Source organism: Vicia villosa, linkage group LG2 (assembly GCF_029867415.1).
Source record: "Vicia villosa cultivar HV-30 ecotype Madison, WI linkage group LG2, Vvil1.0, whole genome shotgun sequence".
Classification (NCBI taxonomy): Eukaryota; Viridiplantae; Streptophyta; class Magnoliopsida; order Fabales; family Fabaceae; genus Vicia; species Vicia villosa.
Genome location: NC_081181.1, coordinates 160078061 through 160097546, shown reverse-complemented (window position 1 = coordinate 160097546; position 19486 = coordinate 160078061). Strand labels below are relative to the sequence as shown.

Sequence of the window (19486 nt, the reverse complement as noted above, 5' to 3'; positions counted from 1 at the left end):
GAGATAACTTACAAATTTGTTAGAATGTTTCTATCAAAGTTGTATACATATAGTTGTGTTACTTTTCATTGTTTCATTATTGCATCATTTCTTAAAAACTAGCATTAGCATATAATAAATCATGCGTAGGAACAAATGATGTATTGGGAATCACAGGTGATATTTCATGTTTGTTCTAAAGATACATATTGGCTACAATGATCTTAGATTAAGCTTCAATCACATTTAAACTTTGGACTCCCATTTCTTTGCACATGCATATCAAAATCATGAATAATCATGAATGGTTATAATTTCAGTTTTTGATCTTCTAACTATAGCTAGGATTTTCTCAGTTATAATATGAGTAGTTGATATAATTATTATTTTCACATTAAGTATTTATGATGTGAAGGCCCTCTCGTGAGTTGTTGTCTTTTTGCCAAGAGTTTAAGATAGGGACAGGTTACTTTGTCATAGTGGTCCAAAACATGTGATTGTTTTCTTTCAATGGGAAATGATTTTGTTACAACTTAAAAATGTACAATGGCTCTATCTATTTTATTAGTACTGCCAAATTCACTTCTTGGTGTGATTCAAGTAGTTTTCAACTCGCGCGTCTAACTCAAGCTACATCTGTCGCATTCACGCAATTAAAATTAGGATAAAACTTGGTACAATTCTTTAGGTGTTATGACAAATATACTTAAATATTATTTAGTGAGTGAAAATAAGAGAAATTTGCATACATGTAAGAGGAAATTAGACACTTGTTATATTTTCATTGGAAAATAGTAAGAACCACACCTAAAGAATTGTACCTAAATTTTGTCCTTATGATTATCGTGTTTGTTAAAATAAATAAAAAATATCAAATTTAAATTATGGATGTCTGATCTCGATCTAATGACTACAATGATTTTGAATGCATCATAAATGATGACACGAAATCGTACTCTTCATAATTCTTCCGATGTGATTATGAGTTTCACAGCAATAAAACTTTTGTTTATCTTTTTTTAATAAAAAATGGTATAATTAAAAATGATAAATATCTATGCGCATGGTTTTGTAATTATGTTCAATGTTTAATCAATTTGAGGCAAACTTATGCAAGAAGACAACTGTGTGATTTGTAAATAACTGTATGCAACAAAAATTGTCGGTGTATTCATATATAAAATAAAGTACAAACCTCACTGAAACCATGATCCATACAGTGAGTGAGTGAAATCTGCAATCTCCTCAACAATGAATTCTAGGAGATTAATTCATTTACTTTGGTGTTTCAATCTGTATGTAGCATTTACATTCATTCAAGTTTCATCTCAGAACAATGTCTATGATTCAACGAAATGCGTGTACCCTGCAATTTACAATTTTGGTGACTCAAATTCTGATACTGGAGCTGGATATGCATTATTCACTGGTGTAAAGCCTCCTAATGGCATAAGCTTTTTCGGAAGCCTCTCAGGAAGAGCTTCCGATGGTCGTCTCATCATCGATTTTATCAGTAAGTTGAAGCATTATCATCATAGATTCAGATTAGCATATATTAGCTTATTTACTGATTTAAGCACTTGTGTAAGAATGTTAGAGAATGTTGGATCTTTGCAGGTGAGGAGTTGAAGCTACCATATCTAAGTGCATATTTGAATTCAGTTGGATCAAATTACAGACATGGTGCAAACTTTGCAGTAGGAGGCGCGTCCATTCGTCCCGGCGGTTACAGTCCAATCAACCTTGGTATTCAAGTATCTCAGTTTGTTTTGTTCAAATCACACTCCAATATTCTCTTCAATCAACTCTCTAACAACAGTTAGTTTCTCATCACTTTGCATTCCCATTCTTGTTTATTACGTCTATTTTTTATGTGTCGGACAATAAACATACTTTCATTCTGTAGTGTTGATGTTGCAAAACTTACGAAAATTGAACCTATGCGATGTTATTTATAGGGACAGAACCGCCTTTTAGAAGCGGTCTTCCGAGGAATGAGGATTTCTCTAAGGCCCTTTACACCTTTGATATTGGACAAAATGATATTGCCATTGGTTTGCAGCACACTTCTGAGGAACAGGTTAAAACCTCAATTCCTGATATCTTGAGTCAGTTCGCCCAAGCAGTGCAGGTAAAAACCATGTTTTATAAACCGGACTACCGAGCACCAGCTAGTTCTCCGATTTGTTTGCTTTCGATTACATTGCAATCTCACTTGTTCGATCTCACTTGTCATTACTATGTTTTAGGTTCTATACAATGAAGGTGCAAGGGTGTTTTGGATTCACAATACAGGTCCGATCGGATGCTTGCCCTATGACATAATCTATTATCAACACAAGAACGGTAACTTGGATGGAAACGGCTGTGTTAAACCGCACAATGAGATTGCTCAAGAATATAACAGGAAGCTAAAAGACCAAGTGTTTCAGCTAAGGAGAAAGTTTCCATTAGCCAAATTTACATATGTTGATGTTTACGCAGCCAAATATAAACTTATCAGCGATGCAAAGAGCCTAGGTAATGTTCGAATCTCCAAAAGACAACGCATTGACTAATTTTCATGTTCGCGTCTTGATCTTTGTTATTGCCGAAAAAATCACTGTAAATTTTAACCTGTATGTTTGATTGATTTGTGGCAGGTTTTGTGAATCCATTGGAATTTTGCTGTGGAAGTTACTACGGTTACCATATAAATTGCGGGAAGAAGGCGATAATAAACGGAACAGTTTATGGAAATCCATGTAATAATCCTTCACAACATGTTAGTTGGGATGGTATACATTACTCCCAAGCAGCAAATCAATGGATTGCTAAACAAATTTTGTATGGATATTTATCTGATCCACCAGTTTCAGTTGTGAAGGCATGTCATACATGATTAAGTAGTTAGATTTTCAAGTTGTTGTTTTAGTGAGCATGAACATGTATGTTGATGTACTAAACATACACTTGAAGAAAATGTACTGTAATGAAAGTGATGATTTATGAAGTGTAGTGATTATAAAGAGAGTATCTACACAAGAAATGAAAGCAATATAGAGAAGCTTAGAGTTGTGGTATCATTTGCAACTTCGATATCTAGTCCTTATACTTATACTTCTTATATCTAGTATGAGTCGTTAGCAATATATTGATAGGGAACTTAATAAAATAATTTATTATTAGTTTTATTAGTATTTTGATGTATTAGATGTTATTATATTTTCTAAAATATTCCTAATAGTTTTTGGGCTTTTAAAAGCTTTTAGGCTTTTAGTTATTTATCCATTAGGAGCATTATATATGTAGTGTAGTGTCTTTGACACATTTTAGAGTATCAATCAAAGAAATCAAAGTTTATCTTTATCTTTTATTTTCTTAGCATAGTTTTATTTGTTTTGTAATTTTAGAGCTTTTATTAACTTTGTTAGGGTTCTTGAATTAGCTTCCTAACAATTGGTGCTTTCATCCATGTACTCAAATCCTCCTATGGATTATTCTTATCATACACCTTCATTTCCATACCACTCCACCATAGACACCACTCCCACCACACCATCCTTTCCATCTTTTTCATGGGAACTTTTTACACCTTGTTACTCTCATGTTGGATCATCATCACCAAATTTGTATCCAAATTATGGATACTCACCACATATACCTAACCCATATCCCTCTTATTCAATAACACATCCTTCATATTCATATGTTTATCCAAATCGGGGTCATGAACCACACAACGACCCACAAGAACAACTTTTATCTTCACACCAACCATTCATTCAACAACAAACACTCACCAAGTCCACCTATATGAATAGTTATTACCCAGAAGCCACACAACAATTTCACTTGCCAGAAACTAACTATCAGTTTCACTACCAAGAAATTTCATCAATCAACCCAACTCATCAACAACTTAGGCATCCAAATCCTTGTAGGGTTAGAAGGGATTTTGAAAAACAATTTTCAGTTTCTCACCCTTGTTTCAAACAATCGTCAAAAAAATTCTCAAAACCGCCATTGATTGACTACAAATCACGTTCTAATAACAAACCACAACCGGGATTGTTCAATCGAAGCAAGAAAATGGGCAGTGGAAGTATAAGAGGGAGCGACAGAGGAAGATACAACAACAGCGGAAGCAGCAGTGGAAACCCTAATTTTCGCAAAGGAGGTTCAGTCGCTAGAGAAGCACTTTTCATTGAAGGTGGATTTTTATCCGATTGGAGCCCTTCCTCCTCCAACCGCAATTTAGAGAAAGAACTTCGGTAGACGGGTGACGATGATTCCTTGGATTTGTCGAAGATTCGAAAGGCATCAGATGTTCATCGCGCCGCCCTCTCCGCCGCCGTAAACAGGTTCGACGATTCCTTGGTTCCTAGGTCCAACTTTTCTTCCGTAGCTGTCAAAATCAAGCCTTCCTCCGATGAGAATCTTCTCCCTGTCATCGAATCAGATATGACATGTGCTCAGGAAACTGATGAATCCGGCGATGCTCAGGAATCTTCTTCCGTAGCTCTCTTCCACCTCCACGAAACCGCCGCTGACTACGACCTATTCGTTCCTCTCATGCTCTCTGCTTATCCCAGAATCCAATCTCAACTTAGCAAAGCCCTAGTTATCATCGGTAAACACGATTTCCCTAAAGCATGGCCTACGATTCTCCCTAAACTCGTCGCCAGTCTCCATAATGCATCTCAAGTTAACTATTACACTTCCATTATCAGTATTCTTAGTACTACTGATTCAATTTTTGGGAAATTTTGTGTCCATTCTCGTTCTAGTGATCTTTAGATTGATTTGAAGCATTGTCTCGATAATTTTGCCTCTCCTTTGCTTGAGATTTTGCTTAAGATTGTGTTGTGGATTGACGCCGCTACTACGACGGTACCTCCACCACCTGACGTGAACCTGCGTCAACTTTTTGAGAGTCCTATTTTCGCTGCTATAGAGTTGGATTACTCTGAGGCTGATCAGGATTCTATTGTGAATGTTAAGACCGGTGAAATGTTTAGAGTAGAGATGATCCTCATTTGTCAGAACCTCCATAAAAATCTTCAATCGCCTAACGAGTTCATTCACGGTGTTACTCTTTGGTTCCTTTGCCGTATTAATAATCTGATATCATTGAAATGTTGATCCTTTCGATTTTATCGAATATCGAACATCACCATCCTTTTGTTTGGTGTAATGCTATTCTTGTTGTAATGTCTGTTTACAAGCTTCCTCAGGGGGATCAGTTGCTTGGAGGAATGCATATTTAAATGTTGATCCATTTGTTCTTGAATTGATCAAAGAAGGAGTTGCTCATAATACAACTGGCGGTGTTCATGAATCTAAATTAGACTCTGATTCAAAATTTGAGTTTTCTGGTAGTCCAACAAAAAAGGCAATATTATCTTGGGCTGTTTTGGAATTGAATACAGGGATGGAAACTTTGACAAAAAGTTGTTCTATTATTCAAGTTGAGACTTTCAACTCAAAAAAGAAAAGAAGTGGAGTTTTGTTAAGAAGAAATATTGACAACAAAATGAATGCACATTGGAAAGGAGCAACAAAGATGGTTCTAAGAATGTGTTCAAAATACTATGATGCTTATGGTATTGTGAAACATCTTGATATTAAAACCATGTCATAATTTGAAAGCATTATTCAAGGTATGGCAGCTAGTAGTCTTCGTTGTATCACTTTCGTGTATGTTGAAGTTGAAGTTCAAGAGCTAGGAGATGAAGAAGAAAACAGTAAGATAGTGGTAAAAGACAATGGTTTAACATTGTTAGGACTTGTTGGTATTAAGGATCCGTGTCGTTCGGCGGTGAAGACCACGGTGGAAGCTTGCTAACATGCTGGTGTGTGAATGTCAAAATGATCACAGGTGACAATATTTTCACTGCAAAAGCTATAGCATTTGAATGCAGGATGTGGTTTCCTACCATCCTCGTCACCTTCGTACTACATTATGAATCAACTCTCCTCTCTGCATACAAGGATTACTTGCAAAGGTTGATAGCGTTAGAAAAGCAGTCTTTATTTCAGCTTGTCGCAGTTAGCTGTATTTGTTCTTTGCTTGAATCAAATCCCCATTTCAACTATCGTGAAACCTTGTTGGAGGCGACTGTCAGAAACATAAGCTCCAGCAATGATGCCATAAGGACACTTTTTTGTTCCACAATTAAGTCACTCTTTACAAATGAGGGTAAACATGGTGGTGAAGCTACTGTGGAGGCTGTGCGGTTGATTTCTTATCAGGTTAAAGATCATAATTGCCAACTACACAAGGATCGTAAATTTGATGTTGTTTTCACAAACTCAAACATGCTAATGGTGGCAAGGCAGACAACTATTTGTAAACACTTTCCAAATTCTTTTGCCCACTTTCAACATTGGAGTTCGGGTCAAATTATGGGTGTGTCTACATTAAGAAAATCTCATCATATCAAGCATTTGGATCCAGGAAAGTTATGCAGCAATAAAGTTTTACAACCTTGAGGACAATGTTGTTTTTGAAGGGGTTGATAATGATAGGGTACTTAATAGAATAATTCATTATTAGTTTTATTAGTATTTTGATGTATTAGATGTTATTATATTTTCTAGAATATTCCTAATAGCTTTGGGCTTTTAATAGCTTTTGGGCTTTTAGTTATTTATCCATTAGGAGCATTATATATGTAGTGTCTTTGACACATTTTAGAGTATCAATCAAAGAAATCAAAGTTTATCTTTATCTTTTATTTTCTTAGCATAGTTGTATTTGTCTTGTAATTTTAGAGCTTTTATTAGCTTTGTTAGGGTTCTTGAATTAGCTTCCTAACATATATCCTCACCAGCTTTGTGTGTATTGGGAAGATTAACCCAACAATGTTCCGACAAAGCATGAAACATAAAATTGGTTCTAATAGCCGGTTTTGATATCCACTGCATGCTAATTAACCAGGGAAGTTCGTCTGACATCATGTACGTGTAGTTGTTCGGTGTCTTAAGCAGGGCTGAAAATACGTCAAGCTGATCTACATGAGACTATAGTTTGACGCATTTAAGCTTTAACCTAGTTTGACTTATTTAATAAATGCTACGCTTACATTTTCTTTAAAAGCCAAATTAAATAGGTCAAACTTATGCTATTAAAAAAACCTATGAAATTTTATAATTCAGTCAATATATGCATATTATTAGAAAATTTGTTAAATAGTATATAATAGATCTTGTTGTCTATGTAAAAAAAAGGTAAAATAAACTATTTGAAATCCTTATGTAAAACATACTTTTGAACAGGTTTTCAAGCTAGACCACGCTTTTAAAAAGGTTAGGTCAAATCAAAAAAAGTCTATAACAATTTATAGATCAGACTCAAGTCTTAAAAATGTATTGTAGACCAAACTCGGGCTTTAAACATCTATCATTGGCTAGATTCAGTCCTTCTAAGGTTTGATATTACCATGCTTATTCTCACCCCTAGCCTTGAGACTCGGGTATAAACTATAACCATAACACGACAATAACCTTCATGGGTCCGATGATTCAAATATCAAACATATTATGGGTATAAGGAGTTACTAGTAGTGTTTATTGTTGATAGAAGAGAAAGGACTATGAGTTAGGTGGAGGTGTGAAAAATACCAGAATGGGGGGGGGGGGGGGTTGAATAGCGTTTAACACCAAAACTTTTCCCTTTGAAACGAAGTTGATTCTTGATAATAAAGATAAATTTGCAAGAAGGAAATATTAAAGTATGTTTATACTAGTTCACTTGAAATTATCAAGCTAATTTAGTCCACCTGCCAAGGTGATTTCGCCTTATCAACAAGTTCTTAATCCAATAATCTCAAGATTATTACAATATACAAGCTAACTGCAAGTGACTAACAATACAACCTCTAAGACACACTAATCTAAGACTTCTCAAGAAATATGACCAACCGGTCTCTTGAGGAATAACAAACAACAGTTTGAAATAAAATTTGCTTACAAAGAAATGCTTCTACATAAGCTGAATGCAAACAGTATTTTCAGAACAATGACAAAGGTAAGAAAGCGTATGTGTCATACCCCAAAATTTGCCCCCCTCATTTTTAAAGACAAAAATCTTCAAATGCGAAAATAATTTAAGAGGACACCCTAAGCTTTCCAACAAATTCAAAATTATTCTCAAATAATGAGAATTGAGAAAATTATGGCTGGTGAAAGTTGGGAAATTTTGAGTCAGGGCATAAAATCCAAATTGAGCAAATTCATTATTGGGCCATAGTTTTAATCCAATCATCCCTTAAATTGTTTTATTTTAGTTGTTTTGATTTATTCATTTAAATAATTCAAAATAAAGAAAATAAAATAAATTAAGCTCTTAGTGAGGTCAAAGCCCATCTTCCTTTTAACCTAATGTTTTCTTATCAATAACTAACAACCCTTATTTTTAACCATTCACCAACTATTCACCTCTACCAAATTCTCCATTCCCATACACTAACAATCGACAACTCTCATGATTGAACACCCATCCACAAAAAACCCTTTACCATCGTTTCTGACCATTACGAATAATCTTCTGTCACTCTAATTCTGGTTGCAGCAGAGTGATAAATTTTCCAGCCTATCAGCCGAATTCTGAAACTGCTGTTTCGATTTGCTCCGAATTTTTCCCAGAAGTTCAGAAAAAATCGAGGAACAACACTTCTTTAGAATAGAATTCTAAAAGATTTCGACGCTCAAAATCGCAAATTCCTCGTTTTTCTATTTTATTTGATTTAATTTCTATTTTCATATTTTCAAAAAAGTCTCAAAAAATTTGTAGCTTCGTTATCTTATTTTATTTGATTTATGATCAGGTTTTATATTTTTTTGATTTTATTTTGATCACTTTTCTATTTTTCCATTTGTTTTCTTAACCGTAACATTGCATGGTTTATGAACAGGTTTCCTATGGATTGGCCAACTGGAAGGAGCTTTATCCCTTGACCTCAAGGAGGTTATTTGTATTTGGCCAAAAGCCTTTTGGCTTTTGGCCAAATCAAGGTACTTCCTTTGGCCATTAACCTTGTTTTGGCCAAACAACTTTGCTGGCCACTTTCCCATCATGCACCCTCAAGGCCTAGCCACATAGAATCAAGCCACACCATATCAGATCAAATCCTGGTTTTTCTTTAATTCATTTTTTTAATTATTGTTTTATTGTTTTATTATTTAAATTTTCACTAAAACCTTAATCTTTTTTTCTCAAACCATAAAATTTATGTTATTTTCATAAATCACTCTAAAATCTTTTTTTATAAAATTAATTTGTTTTTTTAATGTAAATTAATAATTTAGAGTAATATTAATTTTTAGGATTAAATAATTAATTTTTTAAATTTAGGTTAATTCAACAACAACATTTTTAGACTTAGGTTAATTTAATCAAATTAGGATTTTTAGGCTAATTTACTTTTAGGTTTTCTAACCCTGATTTTATTTTTTGGCTAACTATTTTTTATCATGACTATTAATCATTGTTTTCCCTAACCCTTTTAATTTTTGATCTATTACCTTATAATTGTTGAGGTTTTTTATGCGCGAATTTTTTCCTCACCCCATACTCTGTGATTGTCGAATGCCTTCTATTAAATATTTTGCCCCTTTTAATTTTGCCTTTTATTTCTGCCTTTTTATTTTATTATCTGCCTTTATTTCAATTATTTAATTTTCTGTCTTTTAAATATTAGAAAATATGTATAGGTCGCAATAAGTTTTCTTGTAATAGTTGTAGGTTTTATTTCCTGCCTTTATTTTTCTGCCCTACAGGTGTTTATTGTAATAGCGTAGGAACTTTTAATTCTGCCTTTATTTTAATTGTGTGGTTAGTAATATTAGGGAGTGCAAGCCTTGTTAAAACGAATTAGCCCACTTATCTACAAGATAAATATCTGAATTTAACCACATGATTGTGCCACACACACCTTTAGGGTAACCCTTCTTATGCTGCCTGTTGCTTTTTAATTACGATTCTAAAATAGTCAAGTCCCTCGAATACGAGGATACCTAAGCAAAACAAATGTTACTCTCAGTTCATCATCATAAGATCATAGTCCTTTCGAAGTTGCCTTATAAATGATCTTGTCCCTCGATGTTGCCTCGGTAATGATGATTGTCCCAATTGCTAAGGTATCCTCGCCGGTTGCCTAAAGATTAAATGACTATTCTATCCTTCCCTAAGACTACCTACCCTCTATATGGTAGGGACAATTTTATGGCGAACGATAATTTCTCGATGACCCTTAACATCCAATAGAAAGGACTTCCTACCCTCCTATGGTATGGATAGCCCTTTCAAACTAGAAAGCTAAAAGAACAAATTTTATAACTTAGGGTAGGTGCTCCTAACTGCTTGCTCTACTCAAATTCAAACTCAAATTCAAAATATTTTTCCCACTCATTTTCAAATACTTTCAAAAACAAGGCTATGCTTATTTACAAGCTAAAGTCCTTAACAAAGTTTTTCAGTTCACACACGACACTTTTCAAAGAATTCAAACAAACAAGTGAGTTAAGCAATTAAGAGCCCATGGATAACCATGGATACAAAGGGTGCTTACACCTTCCCTTTGTATAACCTACCCCCGAACTCAAAATCTTTTTAAAAGGTCTTTTCCTGTTCTTTTAGCCTTTCTATATATTGGATAAAATAAAACTCGGTGGCGACTCTTGCTATCCGCAACATTTTAAAAAGTCAGTTCTTCCACCGTATTACAGTATGAATAGTCTTTCAATAGTGAATTAGCAGCTTCTTTCATTTGTCTTAAAGCCTTATATATATAGCAAATATTTTCTGGAATTTCCAGAAAATTGGCGGCTTGAAAATAGTGGGGGACAAGATTGTACGCCGCATCCGTCCTTTCATGGTAGTAGAACGAAACATTCGCTTGTATCTTGTACTACATAACGTTATCTTCTATTTTTCTTGAACTTCAGAGGCTTTTGAGAGCATGAGTTGGAAGAAAGAAAATAAGTCTTGGGTCTTCAGAACTTTAAGTCTTCATAGTTTTCATAACTGCGTCTTCAGAGTCTTCAGCACTTGGTCTTCATTACCTTTTTTTTTTCTTTAGAAACATAAATTTTCATAACTTCAAGTCTTCAGAGTCTTCCGAAGTGTGCTTTCAGAGTCTTCAACACTTGGTCGTTAGACTGGTTTCTTAGACCGTGTATCAGAGTCTCAACTTCAGAGTCCTTCTGAAGTATTTTGCTACTGTTCATCAAAATTTGTGTAGTGCAGAAACGTAACATGAATTCTTCAGATGATATGGCAGCGCCTTGAATCATATCTGAATTTGTTTGTTAAATTCTAAAAAATAACAAACATTATAGTACTAACATGCTACTGAGGTTAGACGATGGAGGAGAAACGTCGTCAAGATAATGAAGAAACGAATAGAAAAATTCAACTTCTTCTTAAAGACCGTTTTGAATCAAAACCTTTTCCGCCTAGGTTTACCATGGCCTAAAAACCGTTTTGATATAGCTGTTCAAAAATATAATGAAATGAGTGTACTGTTACTTTGATTGCCCTTCACAAATACAGTAATTAGTGTACTGTCGTTGAAACAAGTTTAGCTTAATATTATATGTGGATGCATTCCTTTGATTTTATAATGTTTTCTTCATATAGATGTCTTATTTGTTCTTTTTCATATGTGAATCTAGATGTATTTTTCTTCTACTTTAATTCATGTTGGTTTGATATGTTTTTCAACTTCTGGAAATTTAACAGTCTCTTAGGTATATCACAAGTTCTTAGCGTATGTTTGAATATGCTTTTCTCGCGCCATTGCACGATTGCATGGCCTCTCACCGCGAAAACATGAAGCTACTATTTGTAGCTTCAACTTCATCGTGAATTTTCCGTGATTTCAAAACTCCAGTTATATTATGATGTGATAGATACTGATTGAACAAACTCTTGAAATTTTTGCCTCAACAGGAATTCGAAACTCTTATTTAAGATGAGATACATCATATATAGTACATAATACAAGTTCATAGATTCTCATATATATAAAATATCATATGATGAAAATAGACAGGCTTCTTCATTGCAGACACACGACCTTTAACCTCGAGATTATAGCTTCCAATGTAGAATCGCGGCCACATCTTTGACCTAACAAACACAAAAAATTTAGTGGTGAAAGTGAAACACCATAAATATATAGCAAAGATAATAATAGAGCGTTTGAAATTTAGTTCATAATTATAGCTTATAGCTTCCATCTACATTTATTTATTTTTGAAATTTAGTTCATAGTTATATATAACAAGGGTAATTATATAGTACAATTTAGGGAGAAGAATACTTAGTAATCAAGATGTGGTCATTGATATATGGTTGATGTTCATACGGAGAAAGTGGATGAAAGGCCAAATTCAAGTCCCCAAAGCTCAAAAGATCCTTTCACAAAGTCATAGTATCCTCCCTTGAGTGCCAATGTCTTGTTCACCAATCCCTCTCTCACAAATGGGTAGGTGAGAAGGTTTCCAAGGGAAACATTCACAGCTTCCTGCACATAGTTCAATTTTTACTTTGTAAGATTCACTAACACGCGTTTATTGGAAGATATTCATCAAGTTTGCTGCTTGTAGATTGGTTTGTACTCATGTATCATACCTTCTCACAGTGTGTGCATAGCTCTCCAAAAGGTGCATCTCCATGTTGTGATTTCACCTTTGCCTTTGCAGGTAAACCAATTTTGACCCACTCCTCAATGAAATCACTACACAACAAAATAAAAGATCAAGATATTTGTGTTAACTTATTTGAGTTTATCTACCAGTATAAACACTTCTTATGAAAACAGTTTATCACATGTTGATAAAGAGGTTTTAGCTTATAAGCTCTCCATGATAGTTTTTGAAAAGTTACAATTTATAACTTTATTTCATCTTTTGTTATAGAGATAGTTTATACTACATTCATTGTTGATGCAAAGAAAAAAAGACTTACGTGGAGTAGTTTCCATCAAATGGAAAGGACAAAAGTCCCTTAATACCACCACAAGCACTGTGTCCAATGACAACAATGTTGGAAACCTATAGAAAAATAAAAATTTGTTAGATTAAATATTATTCTCAATTTATCAAATTTTCTTACTATACATAAAATTTTGTTTAATGAGTTCATTTGTTTTGTAATATATATACCTTGAGATGCAGAACTGCATACTCAATTGCAGCACCAGTTCCAGCAAATTTTGCCTGTATATAGCATAGTAAAACAAATATATTACTTTTGGTATAATTGTATTGAGAAAATATATGCATACATGTGTTATCAATTATAATCGTGTGTCTAGTATGTGAACACTGGTAAGAAATTGATTCATTCGATTACATTAGGTCATTTTCATTATTCAAAATTATAATATGTGTTCATGTGTCAGTGTCGTGTCACGTTTCTTGGTATCGTACAAGTCAAAAAGATGCGTTTTTTCCGATTACAATTGAAAAACAAACCTGGTCATATGGTGGGACCAAGTTAGCAACATTTCTGACCACAAAGGCTTCTCCTGGCTGGAAATCTAGCACATGAGATGGGCAGACTCTTGAGTCTGAGCATGCAAACACCATATACTGAAAAAGAAAAACAAAATAAGAGAACGTTAGGCTTCAAGAAAACTAAGGTCTAAATCTAAATTCAAAAGGGTTTTGTTCTATAGAGCTGTGGTCACAACATACCGGAGGGGCCTGGCCTTTGGCAAGTTCACCATACAAAGCTGGATTCTTGCTGTGGAAGAAAATGATAATGAAATTGAATAAGAAAGCTTAAGCTAGAAGAAATTAAGGATATAACTAATTATAAAGGTAAAGTTTTAGTTACTAACTCATATTTCTCTTTCTTGAAGTGAAGGAAACCAGTTTTGATCCTTTCTGAGGCTTCAGATTTTGGAATGCCATCAGATGATGATGTTGTTCCCAATTGAGCTGTGATTTGCTCAACCTTCTCAGCTGCTGTGGCTTTCAGATCAGTCTTCTCCCTGTATTTGAAATATCATACAATAAGATATTATGTAACATCGACACCTTTGAATAGTTGTTGTCCAACACGTGTTTGTGCGAATACTAACATATGTGATTACGTTCAATTTATTTATTTATTTTTTAAAATTATTATTTGTGTCAATACTATCAGTATTGTATGTGTTTGAGGTATAGTATATTTTAGAGTTTTATTTAGATACATGAATTTATTTTATTAAGGTCAATTTAAGATAAAAAATCTCCTTGTAGAGTGATAAATTCTAAAAGTAAACTTAACAAAAATCCATATTTTTTACTCTGAACTACTTATACTATATATTAAATAGTATTAGTTATATATTCTAATTGGAGAAAGTGTGTGAGATTTACCTCAACAATTTTTGGAGTTCTTCAATAGCTTCTTCATAGCCCTTTCCCATTTCTTCTCTCTTAATATATTTAAAAAAAATAATAAAAGAAATATGTGTTAGTTGAAACAAATAATTATAACTCACTCTAGAAAATAAATGAGAAATAAAAAGTAATTTATTTATTTTCTATAATTATAAACACAGAGTCAACTTTTAGTGTGTCACTTTGATACATATGAAAAATATGGAATACTAAAGGACAGTAATATTTGGAATTCTCATAGCAAAAAGATAATAACATTTACAATTAAATAAAGTAAATAAATAGTAGTATAATGTTTGAGAAAAATTGAATTGGAAATCATGGTTGTGAATGGACCTTTTCTTCTATAGTAGTTTGAATTTGCTGTTTTATAGAATCCACTTATGACTTAACTAACACACTTCCTTGGTCCATATACAATGCAAATTCACCTAATATATAGTTTTTATTTTTTGGTATATTTTTTTTTCTAATAAAAATTGATTAGTTGTATGGTTCTGATTGATGACACGTCCAATACATGAATAAATACGTGGCCCACATTTGTCCCTTAAACCTAACTAAACTTACCAATTTTACATGTGAAACTATACTTTATAAAATCAAAATAAAACAAGTAGCAGTCAAATTCACCTCATAAGTGTACACTATTAGATTTTTAAACACATGATCACCTAATTGCCATAATTAATGCATGGCAACTAAACACATTTTGATCCAAAATGCAAATAGAATTTTGGGTAATTTACATATTTTAAAGACAATAAATAAAATGATAGAAACTTTCGAAATAACGTTGTTGAGAAATGTATTATCATGAGTATATAAGAGACACTTCAATCCAAATACGACATTAAAAAGAAATAAATTAACATAAGTAAAATCGCAAATAGAATAACATAAGCAATTTCAATTCGTAAGAGTATTAATCATTTGATATATATACCAAAACTGGGGTGATGATAGGAGACGATGAAGCGAAAACCGTCTTGTCTTGAATAAGAGAAGGGAAAGTCGAGGAAGAAGATGATGAAGAAGAAGAGTTAAGAGATGCGAAAACCAAAGGTCTCAATGTGGTTCTTTTGATAGAAGTTTTGGCAGGGGACAAAGAAGAAAGACTAAAGCCGTTTATTGAAGAGGTAGACATTGGTATACAATGAAGAATCAAATGACAATGCTATATACTAATGTATGATGTGTCTTCCATGACCAATTGGGGCATCCCCATTTTAATGTGACCAAATGTAGATAATGAAAATGAAAGCTAAGCCAAGGAAAGCTTCATTCCTATCTTTTTAGATGAGGTTTGAATGTTGGAGATTAACCATAAAAGAATGACCATAACCTTAATGTCTCTATGGATCACATTGTTCTTGTCATTTACCATTTGTTCTCTATATTCAATATTTACCTTCCCAAACATATCATCTTATTTTCACAATAAATTTATTATTATTATTATTTTTCTACTTGATGCAATTCTATTCAACATACAGGACACTAATTTTTATAAAAAAAAATTAATTGCTATATTTTGGAAATTATTAAAATTTATTTTTTTGAGAGGTTAGCATACATTGTTGTATTTTTTTATGGATTATACCATTGTGTAACTGTGTAGATATTATCTATGAGACTCACGTTAATTTTTATGTGAATTTGAGATATGAAGAGAAAAATATGTGGTAGTGAATTCCAAGGTAGTTAGAGCCTTAGAGGTTTATTGATGATGTAGGGTAAGGTTGTCTTGTAGCCTTTGAATTTGTGTGTCATGAAATAATACAATCAATGTTGGTTTGCCACGTAGGTGAAAATGCAACCACTTTTTCTCAAGTTGAAAGGGACAAATCATATGGTATGTTGCCCTATGTTGCAGTAACTGTGTGTTTTACATTCTCTGATTTTGCCATAAGTTAGGAGGACTAATTCCATTTATTACACGTTATTCTATATTTAATTATATTTAAAATATTTTTTATTTGTTAAAATATTCATATTTTGTTATTTTAGATGATTTTTTATATTATTAATAAATAATTATTGATCTAAAGTAGAGTTGACTTGAAGACATCTGTTAAAAATAATGCGAAGAAATGTAATATATATATATATATATATATATATATATATATATATATATATATATATATATATATATATATATATATATATATATATATATATATATAAAATTAATGCCTCCACCTCCTCAACTTTCTTCAGACTATACAAAAAATTAGTACCCACCAGCTTTCTCCCTGTCATACTTAACCATATCGATCGGCTCCACCGGCATCACGTTTCTCTGGACCTGGTGGCCGACTTTAGAATATTTGTTGGGAATTATCCAAGACAGTATGTTAGATCCAAATGGATTTTCACCTCAATGTCACTAGGTTCACATTTAGTGGTTCTTAGAAAAAGATGAAAGACATCGCCAACATGTTCTCTTATCTTTAATATTTCAAGGTCTTTATTCACTAATTTTTTTATACTAATAATTGACATCTCCTTTTATTTTGTGAATAATCAGATCGTTTTATATTTCTTATATGATTAACGTTCGTCTTGTCTGACATACGATGCATAACCAATATGGCTGATTGATACAAAATATCCAATAATTCACTAAGTAAAAGGAAATATCATGTCTTGATTGAAATTTTAACATGTAAACTTAAAATTTTTTGAAAATCCTTTTATTTTAAATTAAACTTACATTGCAACTTTTTTTTTTTTACAATAGACTTAATCACAAATATGTCAAATATTTCTTTTTGTCAACCTATAGCAAGTTTAATATTACTGAAATTAGAAAGATTGCATCTATTGGAGAAAAAATAATGATGCTTGTAAAAGTAATGATTCCATCATTTTCGTTACTAGTTCTCTTTACATAAAAAAAAAAAAAAAAGCAACTATATTACCTAATTACTGAGCATTATTGTAAATTTATTTTAACCAGCATAATTTTTCTCCTAATAATTTTATCCAAAAAGCAATCAATCAAATTAACCATTAGTTCAAAAAACTAATTTTTAGAATGGACATAGAAAATGTTGAATATAATTAATTAAGTTCACAATTTTCACACTTAAGATTCAAGAAGAAGAAAATTAAGAAAATTTTAAAATTTTTAAAAATGAAATAATATCTTCTAACTATTAATTGGTAACCAATGGTTCATATATGATGAACCAGAAAAACAATGGATAGTATTACAGATAAAACCCTATCTTTGAACCTTCAATTTTGTGGCTCTAAATCAAATATTTATCTATTTGTTGCCACAGATTTATTTTTACCGACAGTTTTGTTTTGTATTGGGCCTATATATTCACAAAGAAGCAGTTTCTGATATCCACATATTTATAATTTTAATTATTCAGCAAATATTACTAAATATATACATTTAAAATTGAACAAATTCAGTGACATTTTCATACTGTGACAATAAAATGCAAAGCTTCAACTTGAATTTAAACAATTTAGCAACGCAATAGTAAAGTGATGTGTAAACTAATTTGTAGGTTTTTATGCCCATGAAAACTTTGCATATAATAAACTAAACTAATAGAGAGAAAGAGAAAAACATACATTCTCACACAAGGCTGCGCCAAAATCAATGGCCATTTACCACAATAGAAATGATTTTCAGCCATTGTAATAATCAAGAAGCAAACCAAATTGAAAGGATTAATACTAAATTGAATCATCTAGCTAGTGGAAGATTTTGGTTTCTGAAGAAATTGGTGTAAAGATTTGAGTTAGCAAAGAATAAAAATTTGGTGTTGGATTTTGTAACGAGGGATGAACTACTAGGGTTGTTATACTATAGAATTGCAAAAGTGCATTTGATTTTGATGACAACATTCAGTTTGCATTATGGTGAGGTTATGTCAACATTCTTTTGTCCTTTTTATGGTATCTTGAATACTTGTGCAACTGTAGTTAAAATTATGTTGAAATATAGGATGTAATATTGCCACATGTGTAATTATGTTGCCATATTGAGGTTTCATTTTGTTCACTTTTTTTTTTTGGTAAACACTTATTTTAATTTTTTTTAAATAATTTTTTCTTTGGGATAAATTTTATATCTTTCCGTGCTAGGGACTAATCCCTCGAGTTTTTAAGACTTAAATAGGTGGTAATTATTTATTTTTTAAAATTCAGTATTCAATCTAAGAATTGACACATCTTAATTGAAGTAGAAACAAAACTATGCATAGACAGATTCTACACAAAAGTTATTGACACCTAAAAAATTCAAACTTAACACCTAGAAAAATGAAGTATTCAATCTAAGAAATGACATAACTTAATTGAAATAGGAGCAAAATTATGCATAGGTTGATTCAACACAAAAAGTTATTGATACCTAAGAGATTCTAACTTAACACCTAGAAAAAAAACATACTTCTAAGGCTCAACCGACTATATTATAGAGAATGATAATGTAGAATTAATTAACAATTCTATTAAATTGTTTTTTATTATTTCAAAATCAGCTACAATAGTGCATTTATAGGGTTTAGTAAAAAATCTGCAATAATAAATTGTAACTACAAGTTTTTGATAACTTTCAATTATGGAAAGAATAACTCTAAGAATGCATTATTCATTTTACAATACATAAGTGAAGATGATAACATGCTACATTGCACATATACATATGCCAACCTATATGTACGAATGAAACATGTATAAACAATTGTGCAATATGTCTCATATAGCCCCCTAAGCTCAATGAGGGGCTTGACTATGAAACATGGTCAGTCACATTAAGCTTATTAAGCTTATGAAACACTTTCAACTTGTCCCTGGGTCATAGAAACTTTGAGGATGATAAAGGTTTAGTGAGCACATCTTTCATCACTTATTTACTTTTAGGACATGGACTTTGAAGAGTTGTTATGTAATAACTTTCTCGGTCATAAAAAACAACGCAGTCTCATTGTGCTTAGTCGGGGCATGTAAGATAAGATTTTGGGCCAATAACACAACTAACAAATTGTCACATAGCACTAGGAAGGGATGCATCATAACATATGACTATTGAAAGAGAGTTTAGATCCATAGGAGGTCAGTTGATACATGTGACAGACTTCGATATTCAGCTTCA

General features: G+C 32.3%; 2 protein-coding genes across 3 annotated transcripts; one reads left to right on the top strand and one right to left on the bottom strand.

Annotated features, from left to right (window-relative positions):
• The first annotated feature begins 1078 nt into the window (after positions 1 to 1078).
• Positions 1079 to 3051, top strand: LOC131647255 (GDSL esterase/lipase At3g27950-like). The gene is made up of 5 exons (XM_058917164.1): positions 1079 to 1492; positions 1597 to 1797; positions 1938 to 2110; positions 2229 to 2499; positions 2622 to 3051. Exons 1-5 carry the CDS (start codon positions 1231 to 1233, stop codon positions 2858 to 2860), a joined length of 1146 nt encoding a protein of 381 aa, XP_058773147.1. The 5' UTR covers positions 1079 to 1230; the 3' UTR covers positions 2861 to 3051.
• An 8848-nt stretch (positions 3052 to 11899) lies between these two features.
• On the bottom strand, positions 11900 to 15560 carry LOC131652736 (carbonic anhydrase, chloroplastic-like). Of its 2 annotated transcripts, none has more exons than XM_058922684.1 (10): positions 15308 to 15560; positions 14338 to 14396; positions 13812 to 13964; positions 13666 to 13714; positions 13444 to 13560; positions 13132 to 13185; positions 12935 to 13020; positions 12599 to 12704; positions 12333 to 12491; positions 11900 to 12094 (listed from the first exon to the last, which is right to left on the bottom strand). In XM_058922684.1, exons 1-10 carry the CDS (start codon positions 15506 to 15508, stop codon positions 12056 to 12058), a joined length of 1023 nt encoding a protein of 340 aa, XP_058778667.1. In that variant the 5' UTR covers positions 15509 to 15560; the 3' UTR covers positions 11900 to 12055. The 2 variants fall into 2 exon arrangements, with proteins under 2 accessions (XP_058778667.1, XP_058778668.1); XM_058922685.1 differs by having other exon boundaries at positions 12288 to 12491; positions 15308 to 15558.
• Positions 15561 to 19486: the final 3926 nt, after the last annotated feature.